Source organism: Chiroxiphia lanceolata, chromosome Z (assembly GCF_009829145.1).
Source record: "Chiroxiphia lanceolata isolate bChiLan1 chromosome Z, bChiLan1.pri, whole genome shotgun sequence".
In the NCBI taxonomy this organism is placed as follows: Eukaryota; Metazoa; Chordata; class Aves; order Passeriformes; family Pipridae; genus Chiroxiphia; species Chiroxiphia lanceolata.
In genome coordinates, this window is record NC_045671.1 from 51,074,578 (window position 1) to 51,089,905 (window position 15,328).

Genomic DNA, 15,328 nt, shown 5'->3' on the forward strand with positions numbered 1-15,328 from the left:
AGATGTTCCCATGCCTTCTAAGACCATTAGAAAAAAGGATTATGACACTTTCCATTGGTGAAACAGCAAATATACACAACGGAACAGCTTCTTGTGCTGCTACAAGAAGCCCAAAAGACAAAATGAGGCCTTGTGCTGCAGGTGGTTGTAGATCATGTGGGAGATCATGTTATGTGCAGACAAATCTTTACCATGACTTAGTTCATCAAGTCAGATGTTATGTGTAGGGGTTTAGACAAGTAGCAGACAAAACATTTCTCAGAAGATCTCACAGCGGTATTCTAGTGTCCTTCTGCCTTATAAACCAAATTACCGCTGGGCATTACCCTAAAGCCCAATTTCTCTTCTGCTTTGCATATCTTTTCTCTGGAAAAGCAGAATAGAACCAAGAGTAATCAATTTTGAGACTCCATCTTTGGCTGTATATGCAAAGAAACTAGAAGGATCTCTTGGTAAAAATACAGCTCGAGATGTTGCCCAAACTTCAGAAATGTTACTGCCTAAAGAGGGAATTCTAATGATCTTAAGAGTGATCAAGTATGTTAAAACTCAAACTTCACAGTGCTAATAGCATTACTTTCATGCACAACATTATGATTTACTCTCTCTAGATTGGATATTAAATACTAAAGGTAAAAATAAAATCTGTGTTTATGTTCTTACCTGCAGCCTCATACGTGGCCCAGGGATTTTTGGGGAGATTGTAATATACTGGAATATAACACCTCCTCATCACACAGAATTTACTGAGATATCGGGGACCTTGACCATGCGAGATAGGCAGTCTGCAGCAGTTGTTCTAATACAGGTATACGAGAGATGTTACACCAGTAGCTATTTCAAGTACTTACTTTTGTTTCCTTAGAATCTTAGTTAGCAATTAGTTATATCTTTTTCTCTGGAAATGGTTTGAAGCCTTTTAGCTTTTGTTGGTGCTTCTCTCCAGGCTGTAGATGACAACCGTCCTGAGGAGAAGCATTACTACCAGCTTCAACTAACCAGAATCAGTGGTGGAGGACTCATAAATGAATCTAGCAGCACAGCAAATATTACCATGGCTGCCAGTGATTATCCATATGGAGAGTTTGCATTTTCCCGGGAACTGTTGCTAACAATGGAAGAAGAAAAATGGGTATTAGATTAAAATTCTTTCTTATGTAAAATCACTGATAGATATCAGTATTGTTGCTAGAATTATGCTCAACTTTAGAAAAAAAATAAATTGTCTCCAGAATTATTGTCTGCAGCTTTTGGAATACTCTGAGAAAGAAGACTTTCTGCTAAGGTTCATGTACCGTGTACTTAATAAATCAAATTGTTGTTACGTGTTACCATTGAAAAGGTCCCTTTAGAACAGCCTGCTAAAGGCAACTGTAACAGAATACAAAGCCATTTTTTAAAGAAAATGTCCTCTTTCCCTCAGGTTAACATCACTGTTGTGCGTTCCAGGGGATCCTATGGCAAAGTACGTCTTTGGTTTCAGATAATAAATGGAACTGCAGAGGAGGGAATGGATTTCACTCCTGCAGTTAGGGAATTGGTGTTTGAACCACAGGAGGAGAGTAAAATGATTTTGATTGAAATTCATGATGATGATTTTCCCGAAGGTCCTGAAGATTTTTCAGTTATGATTACAGAAGTGGAACTCCAAGGAAGGTAAAGATAAAATTCTCAGTTGATTGGTTACAAGCAGAAGAACTATCTTTGGATTCTGATCTGCCTACATAAAGTCATTACTGTATTTCTTCTGTTTTACCGTAAAATTCTGTAAGAATGCTATTGTTGTAATCATAATAGAAATTGGATATATGGTTAACCCAATTATTTTAACATTAGTATAAAGATATTGCTTGTTAAGATTTATTAAAGTTTGAAGTCCATACATTACAAACAAGTTCTCAAGTTGCAAGAAATTAGAATAAAACGAGAAAGAACAAATAGAAGTTATGCATTTCTGTGTATAAACTACTATTTTTGCATACATAATAATATGAAAAAACGTGACAAAATGTGTTCAGCAATAACTGTCAGACAATGAAAGTATTTGCGGTAGTTGACAAATTGTCATGTACACACCTTAATACTTTCACAAGAATTTTTAAGTGTATTTTTATATAATTTTCTTTTTTATGTCCTTGCTAGTGGATTTGATTTTACTGTAAAAGAAAATGGTCTACAGGTGGATCAGCCTCCAATAATAGGAAATATCTCCACAGTACGGATCACTATTGCAAAAAGCGATAATGCTGAAGGCATCATAGAATTTGATCCACAGTATATCCTTCTAGAAGGTAAGTTTGCCTCAGGTTTTCACTGTGGTTTTGAAGATAAGGCTATGACATAAATTTTGAAATTAAGTAACTTTTTCTCAATTATTTTTGCAGTGGAAGAGGATGCTGGATTAATCATGATTCCTGTGGTGAGAAAGCATGGAACTTACGGCAATGTCACAGCTGATTTTCTTTCTCGAAGTATTTCTGCACTTCCTGATGGTGTTGACTATATCATCCATAATAATTCTGTAATTTTTTATCATGGACAGAACCAGTCTTTTATTTATATCTCTATTATAAATGATGAAGAAAGGTAATGAAATTTTCATACATTTATTCAACAGTTTACTTCTGATAAATCCCTTTTTAGCGTATGCAATATGTCTATGTGTGGAGCTGTGTGCGAACTGAATTGAAAAACAAATTTTTTCAAAGATAAAAAATCACCTAAGTTCAAAGGGGAAAAAAAGAAGCTGTTATAGTGTCATAGTTTCTGTCAAATATTATGCAATCAAATACAGTTTTTAATTAGATTATTAGAAATTTTGGGTGTCAACAGTACTGCTGTGAAGAATAAAATATTTTTCTATATTGTTGTTTAACTTAACACTAATAGAAATTAGAACATTGGGGGGTTTTTTAATATCACCATTCTATACAAATGGGAGAAACCTTCTACATTATGTCTACAGAGATGATTTCTGTATTCCTTTAAACAGATGCAATTGGGTGCATGATTGTATTACTAAGTACAGTTTTAATTTTATTTTTTTTTCACTCGGATGTCTCAGAATCTCTTTTTCTTTTTCCTTGTAGTGAATTTGCAGAGCAATTTGAAATCCAGCTGACGGGAGCCACTGGTGGGGCAGTCCTGGGGCTTCACCTGGTAACCCAGGTCACCATTGCAAAAAGTGACTCCCCCCAGGGCATTGTCCGATTTCTCAACCAAAGCCGAATTAATCTTCCCAACCCTGATGCACCCACAACAGTGTCCCTGGTGCTGGAAAGGACTGGAAGGTTGCTGGGGGAGACTCAGGTGGGCCCTGACTGTCAAAGACTGAACGTTTTCTGGTCAAAAAGCTCTTGCATTTTCCTTCAAGAACTTCCTTGGTGATTGATTTCTAATAGGATAATTACAGCTTTTTATTAAACATCAATTGAATATCATTGTAGCATAACAAAATGTTGTTACCCTTCTAAACTCTTCTTTTGTCTCCTGCTTTCCTTTATTATGGTCTTGTTTACATTGTTTTGAACTAGCTCTCAATCCCATCAAAAATATGGTTAACCGCATGCACTACCACTAATTTAATTTAATTCAGGAAATTGCTAACTATAAATTTTCTAGATTATTTTTTTATTTTATACAGGCCACTGACGAAGTGAAAGTTTGAGACAAGGCAGGCCTTTCACATTCTGGGCAAATGACTGGAAAATATGCATTAAAAGCCATGAGCTCCTCCTCTTCTCATAAAAAAATTGCATTGGTCTTCTCTGACTTTTTCTAGAAGTCATTGGAGAAAAGTGTAAAACAATTAAATTATCAAAATAATAATTGCAAAGGGCTGAATATGACCTCCTCAAAAGCAGTCTATTTTGTGGAAAGTTTTGGAAATGTTATCACTTTTAATCAGGCTGAAGAAATATAGATTATAACTTGCAGGATTAAAAACTTTTATGGCAGAAAATATTTGTCATTTTTTATCTTGATATCACACTTCACAGGCAATGGTTTTGGAGTGCTCATGTGGGCAGTTCTGCTAAACCAATCACAAAAGGGAGGGAAATTGAAACTGGCCTGTGTGATTCCTGTTACATGCTGAAGAAATCTTAGTTTCTTCTCTACTACTCATATCAGGAATTTAATAAACTGACCTTGTAACTAACTAATGCTTCAAAAATTCCATTTTTAAATTGTCGTGTTTATTTTTCCAAAGGTTTATATATTTTGGCCCATAGAATTAGTTTGACTATTTTGTGTTCTGTATTAACAGCAAAGATTTAAACATAACTGATTGGCTGATATAAGTACTTGTGGTATTCTACCATTTCTCCCCTTGGGGTGCTATTATAATATATCACCCCTCTGAATCTGAAACTGATGTCTTCCACAGATTAATTGGGACATCTTGGGACCCAATTCAGAAGAGGTTTTGTCTCCCCTGAATAGTGACATTGATGACCCTGTGAACGGATCATTCTATTTTGAAGAAGGAGAGGGAGGTCAAAGAACTATTAATCTACAAATCCATCCTCATGAAGAAATTGAAGTTCAGGAGACCTTCATTATTAGACTGAGCCTTATGAAAGGTGAAACAGAAATAGATTCTAAGGCAAACAGCATTACACTAATAGTAAGTCATTATTGCTCTTCTTTCGTCAGAGATTTCTTTTGATATTTTTATTTATCTCACAAAGTGTTTAAAAATTAACCATAGTGATTACATAGTTTGTCATTTGGCTTTTTTGTCCTTTGTACTAATGTGGTGTATTGCTACATCTTCGCTTCTGAGAAAAAGGGCAAAGGATCTATCTGTCAGTACAAATTGGTATAAAAGCCCTGACCTGGTCTCTTATTTCTGGTTTAAAGTGATTCTGTTTGGAGGAAGTGTGGATTGTGCCCTCATTTCTACATGTCAGTTTGTTCGTTATCCCTCTTGACATCTTCTTCAGAGGAAAGGACAAAATCTGACTTTTCACAGTGCAAAAGAAATACAAAGATTTGTGAGAGAAGGCAGAGAGAGTTGTCAAAAACAAATTGCTGCTCTAGGGATACTACAACTAAGGAAATATTTATAAGGGTGCTTTAAGAAGCCCTAGAAAAAAAATCTTTCCTAGAAATTGCATTTTTATTTTAATATCTGATCTGTAAGGGAATTAGCTCCTATTTCCACAAACCCCTCAGTAAGTCAGGTCACCCAAAATTCATGTTTATAGTTAGTAATTCACACAGATGGATGTGGATAAGCTCTCTCCTGTAGGGCTGAGTTTACAAACTCATAGTGTTAGAAGAGGTTCTATACACTAGCTCAAGGTGCCTGAGCATTTCCTGCTTTAATAACAAAATATGGAGATATGAGATTTGAAATAAAACTTTATTCTTTACTTCTTTAGACAGAGAGATTGAAAACTGAAAAGGGGACATTCAAAACTTTCTCTGCTGTCTCTTTGAACTAACAGATATCTGCCCTTGTATCATCTAGGAATGAAAATATGGACAGTTTGAACAAGAGTACAACTCACACTACATTTCTAATTTTTGTATGCTTGTTTACTTATTTGCAGATAGAGAAGTTTGGTGATCCCAATGGAGTTGTGCAGTTTGCTCCTGAATCATTAATTGAGAATAACTATACAGAACCCACAGGAGATGAAGGGCCACAAAATATTACACTGTTTGTCAGACGAATTCTGGGCACTGTGGGAGACATAACGGTATTCTCACTCTTTTACTAATAAACAGTATTATCTGAAATCATCCTCAGTATCAGTGTGTGGAAAAATTTCTGTTGCTTGTTTCTCAAATTAATTTTAGAAAGGTTGCCTGTTAGAGTGAATTTAGCAAGGGCTTTGCTTTTGATGACAGAAAAGGAGACCATACTTTCATAGTGAGCTTTCTTTGAGATCATCACAATTTACTTTTTTTTAGCCAAAATCAAACTTTTTTGAACCATCATTCACATGTTTTTTACCTGAAGTTTTTTAGAAGTCAGTGTTTTAACAGGAACTCATTTAAATGAAAAATAAATTAACCAATTAATAGATGCATCTGCTGTGTTTAATAAAAGTTCTTCATCCCTTTCTGATAGGAGGAATCTTGGAAACAGGAAAACCAGCAAGGATATTTTAGTGTAAAAACAGAAATAATTTTTTTAAAATGTTCAGAGATTCCTTATAGTTTTATATAAATCTTCTGAAGGTAGACAGAGGAAATCTTAATAGTACTGTTAGTGGAATAGCACACTGTTTGTAAGATAATCTTTTTGCTTCTTTTTATGCCTAAACCAATTTTTATTTTTATACCTAAACCAAATTGTATTAAATAGCAGTCAGTTCCATATCCTGTCTATGCTGAATTGTGAATATGCAGCTTTCTAACTTTGCAGGTAATTTTGCTTCCTTTTGTTTTGTGCATTTTCCATGCTCATTTCAGGTTTACTGGGATATACACAGTGAATCTGACATCACGGGTGACTTTTTTAAGACAGAGGGCTCTGTTGTCATTGCTGACCAGCAGAGTACAGCTGAGATAATTATCTACCTGTTACCTGATGATATTCCTGAGCTGGATGAGAACTATGTGGTGCAGCTGATTTCAGTGGAAGGTGGAGCAGATATAGACCAAGAGAAAAGAATTTCAAAGATCACAGTGTTTGCCAATGATGATCCTTACGGAGTGTTTGCCCTGTACTCTGATCAGCAGTCAGTATTGGTAGAGAAGAACCTGGATCGATATGTTCAAATTAATGTAACTCGGCATGCTGGGGCATTTGGAGAAGTGATGGTTGAGTACCATGTCATGTCTCATCATGAGGAAACACTAATTGAACCTGAAAATGAGGTGGGATTCCTCACAATAGAAGATGGTGCCAGCTTTGGAGTTAAAAGAGTGCCAATAAGCAACGAGGTGTGTTTTAGCTCCTATGTTATCTGCTGTTTTCATCTACTTTGTCATAATACAAATAACATACTAAACTCTCACTAACATCCACTATGAAGAAGTAGAAAAGACAGTTTGCGTTATGAATTTCCTATTTATTGAGTAGAATGGGGTTCACATAACACATTCTCTGATAATAATTGCAAAATCACTGCTATGCATCTGTGTACACACAAAGTGTGTACTTTGTGTTTCCTTACATCATTGCTTTGTGTTACTGTCAGTTCAATATCTTATTATTTACATGTATGCAGATACTTTCTCAAGTTTCCCTTTTGGGTTGTAGATGATCTGTCATTACCGTCCCACAGAGCAGCAGATAAATGTACCTGCAGTTCTCTGTGTTTCCCAGTTGTTTGTTATTGTTATTACAGTCTTAGATCCACACTTACATACTCTTACATCCATCTTACTTATTTTTAATGCTAAGGACAAGCTAAGGCCCACTGTGTTAGATACAACTTATTAAAATGACAGTTTGCTCTACAAACTCGGACTTCAGCAAACTGCTGACGGATCACCTTCACCATATTGATGGTTTAACTGTATTTCTTTTAAGAAACATAATCAACAGAACACTTGAATATGCTGGTTTTTGTGTGCAAATAGAACAAAATCTACAGATCGTTCTGTTACTGAATTATTTGAACTGGTGGCTAACATGTTTGTAGCGGAATTACACTTCTACCTTTTTAATTAAATTCTCTCTCTCAAAGGCATTTATTTTTCCGGGCTTGAATTTTACTCTGGAACTTACTAATGTAAGCCTGGTTAGGGGAAGTGCCAAGGATGTGCCTAAAATATTAGGAAAAGCAAAGTCTGCTATGCTGCTTATTCCTGAGGAAGCTGCCAATTCACAGGTCAGTAGCCTGTTTGCAGTGTAATGTTTTTACCACAGAGGAAAGGTACACCTCGTTGGAAAACAGAGCTGCTATAAGAATTCAGTTAGCTCTGTGAAGTTTTCATCATGGCAACCAATATAATGACTAACAATATTTTTCCAGTTAGTACTTGTACTGTTCCTCTGATACGAATTCTTATAGAAATATCTTAATAAAGTTGGAAAAAGTGTCTTCATCTATAGAACATAAATAGTGTAAACAATATGGCTAATTTATACTTTTATTTACATGAAAGGGAAATTCTGAGACTTACAGGAAACTAACTAAATCAGAACAATGCCATTTCTTTAAGAATAGCAGCCCCAAAGTAGATAACAGCACATATGCAGTATTAAGTACAAAAAGAGATGGAGATTATGCTAGGGTTTAGTGCAGATATCTCTAAATTTGCCTAATCACTGAATGATAATTTTTTCATTTTTCTGCTCTATATGAGAGTGAGAAAAGATAATTTGTCTATTCTGATATGGTATGTGTGCTACTGTTCCCTCTTTGTATGTCAGGTAAAGGCAATAGCATGCTGAGTCTTTAACTCATAAATTTTATTGAAGTTTTATTTAATGGTTTTAATTATCTTGAAGCAATTTTCTGATTTTTAATTTGCAATGGAACTTAATTCAAATACTCTTTCTGTAAACACTGATTACAGAGAGACTATTATATACTATATTCTACTATGTATCCATTTATCATTGCTTTTATAATGTGCAAATTGTCCATTTAGTCCTATTTACTGCTCAGAGAAAAAGAAAAATAGATCAGAGTAGCAAGAATATTTTTTTGAACAATATCATGTGGCAACAACTTACTTTTCATTGGATACACAATTAATAACTTCTTTTACACCTTTAACTGTCAGCAGTGAGGGCAGCTTGATTTGATTTTCTTCTAAACAAGAGGCACAAAATGCTATATTCACTGGTTTTGGTACTGAAATGTCAGTCATACTTGTTCCTTTTCCCTACAGTCTAATTCTCAGAAATCTAAAATGTATTATTAAAGAGCATGATGGAATAATATATATGCATATACACACATGCATAGATGTATGTACATACATACAACTTTATGAATGCATCCTTATTGTAAAATGCCCATTTTACAAAATATAGTATGTTAAGACCCATTTTTATTCAATTTTCTGACAAAATCTACTATGTTTCCACAGGTTGGCTTTAAATCTGTGATATTACGACTTACAAACATTGCATCAGGGACAGGCCATGCCATCATAACCAGAAAAGGAGTTTATGGCTCTGTAACAGTTAGCTGGATTTCAGGATACCCACCAGACCTAGTCACTGACTCTGCTCAGACAGGCAATATTACTCCTTCATTTGGTGAGTACCTGTCACAATAAGCTATGTACAGCTACAAGTGCAACAGCTATGACAGTTATATAAGTGATGATACCACGTTTTAGTTATTTGTACCTCTGTACCTGTTTCTTTCATTAATGAAGGGTCATTAGAATGAAATTGTGTGATGCAATTTTTATCTGTTAGTATTTTTCTTTTATGAGGTAATCTTCATAGATACAATGCTATGCCCCTGAAGGACAGCTTTATATAGAAAAGACCCTTATCATGAAGATTTCTTCACCCTCAGTGGAGTGGAATTGTGACTAAAGTCCCTATCTCCGTATATCCTCAGATAAAAAGAGAATTCCAGTTGGTTAGAGCACGGTGCTAATAATTTACCAAGGCTGAGGGTTTGATTCCCCATATGGGCCATTCACTTAAGAGCTGGACTTGATCATCCTTATGGGTCTCTTCCAACTCAGAATATTCTGTGATTCTTCTCCTTTCAGGTACTGTTATGTTTTCCTCCAGGGAGGAAAGTAAAGTGATTTCATTTCAGGCTGTTCCAAGCCTAAATAAATGTGAGTCATTTGCCATCACTTTAACAGCAGTGTACAGCAATGTCTCTGGTGGGGCTCGCCTGAGGTAAGGATGTTACTTACACTTTCAAGTTGCAGAGATGCTGTAAGAATTATGACCTGTATATAGGCATATACCTCATACAAATCCCTATTAAATTATAGGTAGCTAGCAAATTTTAGTGCCTTCTTTGATAAATTTGTATGTCTTGTCTCAGGTGGAAACAAGTGTCAGTACTGCAGATCTGACCTGATTGGAACTGAGACTTTCCTTCAATTCAAGTCTCTTTCCTGTCATTGGGATCCAAAGTGCCTAGAATGTTCCTAGAATGATGGAAACAGTTAGGAAAATGAAGAACCGAGATCAACAGTTAACCAGGAAGCTGAAGAACGAAATAAACTTTGACAATTTTCAGTGTCCCTAAAACTCCATATTTAGAAGATCTTAGATAACAAACATTATTTCAAATAAATAAAATGAAACAAAAAATGCTGTAGAAATGCTTAACTTATATAAAACCCTCTTTTTATTCTTAAAAACAAAAACATTACTTTCAGTGTAGTTTTTCATCTCAGTTAAGCTGTTATCTGTTCTTCAAACTATTTTCATCCTTCTTTAATCATTGATAGCTAAAAGTGGTATGAAAAGAATGAACATAGAGTGACACTGTGTGAGAAGAAGGCCATTGGTTTCACCATATTAGACTTACACTGGCAAATCTGAAGGAAACAAGGAGCGAACAAGGTGGCTAAATTCCTCAAACTGACCCCTTCTCTTAGTCTTGTCCACCCTATGGACTGGTGTTCTCAGGGCTCACGTTCACTGTGTGAGTCAAATACCTTGAGTGTATAAGAATGACCTTTCCTAGAAAACGTAAGACTACATCCCACAGCAGATAAAGCTGACAATTACTTTGGAGATTTTTTGGCTTCCGTAGTGGTGGAGGAGTCTCGTTTGTTAGCCAAAACCACTCACTGTAATTGTAGTGTCGTTTGGTAGCCTCTGGCACTGAATAATGGGTCAGTTTTAGAGATAAATTTACGACCCAAGATTTAACAGAGTCTTAGTCTAATATTTTCTAATAAGAAGGTGATATATTTAATATGAACAAAGTAAAGCTAAAATTGATATTGATAACAAGGCTCAGATCTGGAAAAAAGTATGATGAGTAATGTTGTGAAGGGGCAGTTAGTATTTCAAAGCTCCACTGTATATTTTAAAATAACTTCCCATCCTTCTCTAGCTTCCTGACTGAAACTGTAGATCTGCTAGCATCTGACTACTCCTCAGTTTTTCCTTGGTACAGGAAGTTTGTTCAGTGTTTAAAACTGGTATTACTTGTAGTGGCTGTATTGTATTCGTGCATTGTGTCCACAGCAGGAAAACATACTTTCCTTTGCCTCTCCATTTTCGAGGAAGACCATATTTTATATATAATTTACTCAGTATCCTGTACTGACTTAAGATGTGTTAAATCCATGGAGGGCTTTTCAATTCAATTCAATCACTGCAAAAGCATTTTTCAGGGACCCTCTTTATGTCTTGCTTTATATAGTTACTATTTCTTTCCTCTACTGTTACACATTTTCTAATCCACTTTCTTACAGCCGTCATTGGTTTGCTCACTGAAAATTATTATGCTTGACTGTTTTACTTTTTGTTATTCGTATTTCCTCTCTCAGCTTTGGTATCTTTTCTATTTCAGGTCAGGATTTACAATAGCTGAAATTGAACCAATGGGGATCTTCCAGTTTGATCTTAACTCAAGATCTGTTTCAGTTGAAGAAGATGTACAGACAGTCACTCTACATGTCCAAAGATTGTTTGGGTTTCGAAGTAATCTCACTAAATTGACATATGAGACCATTCCGGGAAGTGCCAAACCACAGGAGGACTTTATACCCATCTACAATGGAGAGCTTATGTTTTTACATTTTCAGACAAGTGCTGTGATAGAATTATCCATAATTGATGACACTGTGTCTGAAATAGAGGAATTTTTTTTTGTAAATTTGACTTCTGTGGAAATTCTGGATGTTCAACCTGTGAACCTTACCTGGAGTCCACGTTTAAATCCAGCTTTCAGTGTTGCAACAGTTAATATCCTGGCTAATGATATTCTTCATGGAATACTAAGTCTGGGGCCAGAATTTATTTATGTTGAAGAAGATGCAAACAACAATATGTCCAACACAGCAGTGCTTCAAATCAGAAGGACCAAGGAATTTACTGGTGATATTAAAATAACTGTAAAAACCTTTGGGGGAGTGAGTGCACAGAGTGGTGTAGATTTATATCCTTTTGGAAATGTTCATGGAAAATCAAACTTCACATGGGCAATGGAAGGAGAAGATTTTGAAGAACAGACAGTCTCTCTGACTTTGCTAGATGGAGAAAGAGAAAGCATAGTATCCATAAAAATTTTTGATGATGATGAGCCTGAAGGCCAGGAATTATTTTATGTTTTCCTATCAAATCCTGAATATGGGGCTCAGATTGTGGAAGGGAAGGATGAACATGGATTTGCTGCTTTTTCAACAGTAATTATTGCAGGTAAAATCATTTCCCCCAGAAAACGAGTAAACATATTTGAATTAAATAACAGTAAATTATTCTGGTAGCAATTTTGATGTAAAGATTGTGATTCTATGTGGTAATAAGCAGGGTACTCTGTTCCCAAATCTTAGGTTTTCCAGATCAGAGGAAGCATCTAGTCCGCTAAACCCACTGTACATCCTTTAGTAATATAGCTCAAAATACATTTTTAGATGGTGCTTATCTCTCTTCTTTTCCTACTTTACTCCATGATAGGAGATGGCTCAGCAGAAAGTGTTTGCCTTGCAGATGTAGAAGCATTTGCAGGCTCATTTTTCTTTGCCATTTTCCTTGTGCCAACCCTTCCCCTGGTACCTGAAGTTCCCATCTCAAAAGATCCATGACTTCCAAATTCAAAGAACAACTGGGATACTTTATGATACAGATCTGTGGCTATGAGAAGTGTCACCAATTAATTTTGATCTGAATATGAAAGTGTCCAACAGGAACCTGTTGCAGAGGTGCTGGGCTTCCATTTTTCATTCTCATTTCTCAAGTATACATTCAGGAATGCTTTAAGGTTTTTTAACTTTTTTTTTCCTTTTCCTAACTTGATCTAGAACATACAATTTTGTGAATGAAAATGTCGTGGGGCATTTGAATACAGGAAGACTTAGTTCCTAAAATTACCATAAAACCATAAGATTACCTGAAACAGGAAAGACATAAAAATTCAGTGATCTGTTATTTAAATAATGCATTTTGACAGCAGTCCTTGATGGGAGACAATGAGCATAAGTTAAAATGAGATTTCACCTGGGTATAAGGAAACATTTTTTTCTCTGTAAACATAAAAATTTACAGAGAGGCAGTGGCACAGGTTGCTCAGAGAGGTTGCACAGTCTCTTTCCGCCCCTGGAATATTTCAAGCCCCAGCTACACAAAGCCCTGACCCATCTGGTCTGTTTCAGAGCTGATTCAGCTTTCAGAAGGGTATTGGAACTAGGGGGCCCTTTTAACTAGAATTGTGCTGGCATTTTGTCAGATGTATTTCATATACTTTGTATTTTTAAGTTGTCTTTTGCTTTTGCAATGTATAGAGTTTCTACAAAGTATAAAAAAACAGTTTCTGCTTTTTTTTGTCGATACTGTGCAGTTCATATATGCAGTGGTGTCATCCTCTCCTTCTGGGGATGGAAGAAAGGAATAGGCCTGCAAGGCATCAAGGAAGTTTTTCTTTCAGTCACTATGCTACTGTGAGAAAGTGATGTCAGAGCTCCAGTTTCTCTTAGCTTTTAGATATCTATCAGGCTTACCAACTGAATATAAACCAATCTTAACTGCAATATAACTTGAGATTTAGAAACAAGTTGGGAATTGGAACAAGCATGTACCTGCATTTAACTGTATAGATAAATACCACAGATTAAATGTTTGTGCATGCACATAACTAAACACACAGTTTCTGTTCATCTTATATATATTGACATTTAGTAATCACTGGCATGGAACCAAATAGCCTTTTCAATTGTAGAATAAAGCCATAACTACCTGCAAGGAGAAATCCTTTAGAAGCAAGATTTAATGAGGCAATGTAAAGACATTCATTTCCTCTCATTAACACTGTTTGTTTTTTCTTCCACTACTGTTTTGCTGAAGTTATTTACATCTTCCCCTGAGAAAAAATGTAGTGTTTTGCAACTCCCTAGTTCCACACACTGAATTAAAGATGCAAGAGAAAAGCTGATGTAACAATCTGGGGAAATGAATGGGTTCAACAACGTTCTGGGTAGGATGAATAAGAAAGCTTGAATTTTGTCTTTGGAATCCCATCTTTATCCCAATATCTACTATTACAATGCTGTCCATCTAGGCATACATTGGGGTCCACTTCTGTTCAGAAAGAACGTTGTAAGTGTTATTATAAACATAAAATAATATGACTAAAGTGATGTTTTATAAGGGCATTATAAGCAAGGCTTTGTCAAAAGCTGTTCTGGACTACTGTAATACCTAGTCTCTTGAAGCCAAGGGACACAGAATTCAATCAGTTTGTTGAATGTTGCTGAAAATACAGGTTTATCTGCAAAAGTGGTACGAGGACTCTCATAAGGAATTTACTTTCAAAAACACTTATTCTACTGATTAAAATGAAATTTGGAAATGCCAACATTTGAAGTTCTAAATAATTTTGGAGCGTAAATAAAGAGTAGAAATATTAAAAGAAATTTTCTTGAGGTGTCCCCAAATAGTACTTCAAATAGTACTTTTCAGGATGCTTTTGATATCTTATTGTTTGGGGGTTTTTAGCAATTATCCATATTTAAATTATAATTTACTCTCAGCTGACCTGTCTTGCTTATTAGTTTCGTGGGCTGTTTCCTACATAGGAAGTGATCTCCAGAATGGCATTTTGGGATTCATTCCAGAAGTACAAAGTGGTTTGGTACTTGATGAAGACTCAGAAAACAGAGAGGTGCTGCTGACTGTCGCACGGCAACCAAACAGGTGCAGGCAACAGCTGATTCCAGTGCTCTCCCACGTTCTGTAATGGGCTGTGTTGAATCACAGAAGCTGCTGTTAGTGGAAGAGGTTTTCATCACAGAGTTTTAAAATAAGTCTTTGCTTTTCGGCTCTTTTAATAACTTTCCAGAATTTGGCAAGGGGACATTTAAGTTGTGAATGTAATTAGAGCTGTCACAGTGTTGGTATATGGCAGAACAGGAAAAAAACCCAAATGCTTTCCAATTTATACTGTAAGACAGCAAGTGTGAAGGTTTTGCTTAAGGTGAAGTATTTGCACTGCTAAAGGTGTAACTCTAGTTCTCATCTCCTTTTGTAGTATAAGTAGCTGTGAATACTATAAGGAGGAATTAAGAAGTTACATGCCAGTATGCTTATGTCTTCATTCACAGAGATAGTATGAGCTTTTTTCTAATTAATATATATATGTAGTACGCTTATGTGGACTTTAAACAAATATACTCAAGTACTCTAAGTTCCTTAGAGTAATAGGAAAGACAAATTCTGCCTGGCTTTCCAGGCAGATGGTTATTAGAATATTAAGGAAAATACTTG

General features: G+C 35.6%; 1 protein-coding gene across 1 annotated transcript in view; it reads left to right on the top strand.

Annotated features, from left to right (window-relative positions):
- ADGRV1 (adhesion G protein-coupled receptor V1) overlaps positions 1-15,328 on the top strand; it is a 266,178-nt gene that overhangs the window by 104,537 nt on the left and 146,313 nt on the right. The window contains exons 68-81 of the mRNA XM_032674825.1: positions 670-808; positions 947-1,132; positions 1,424-1,656; positions 2,143-2,291; positions 2,385-2,586; positions 3,090-3,309; positions 4,388-4,627; positions 5,559-5,708; positions 6,427-6,900; positions 7,650-7,793; positions 9,004-9,175; positions 9,646-9,781; positions 11,421-12,268; positions 14,641-14,758. Coding sequence (XP_032530716.1) covers positions 670-808; positions 947-1,132; positions 1,424-1,656; positions 2,143-2,291; positions 2,385-2,586; positions 3,090-3,309; positions 4,388-4,627; positions 5,559-5,708; positions 6,427-6,900; positions 7,650-7,793; positions 9,004-9,175; positions 9,646-9,781; positions 11,421-12,268; positions 14,641-14,758 — 3,411 coding nt within the window. The remainder of the gene's footprint in view (positions 1-669; positions 809-946; positions 1,133-1,423; positions 1,657-2,142; positions 2,292-2,384; positions 2,587-3,089; positions 3,310-4,387; positions 4,628-5,558; positions 5,709-6,426; positions 6,901-7,649; positions 7,794-9,003; positions 9,176-9,645; positions 9,782-11,420; positions 12,269-14,640; positions 14,759-15,328) is intronic.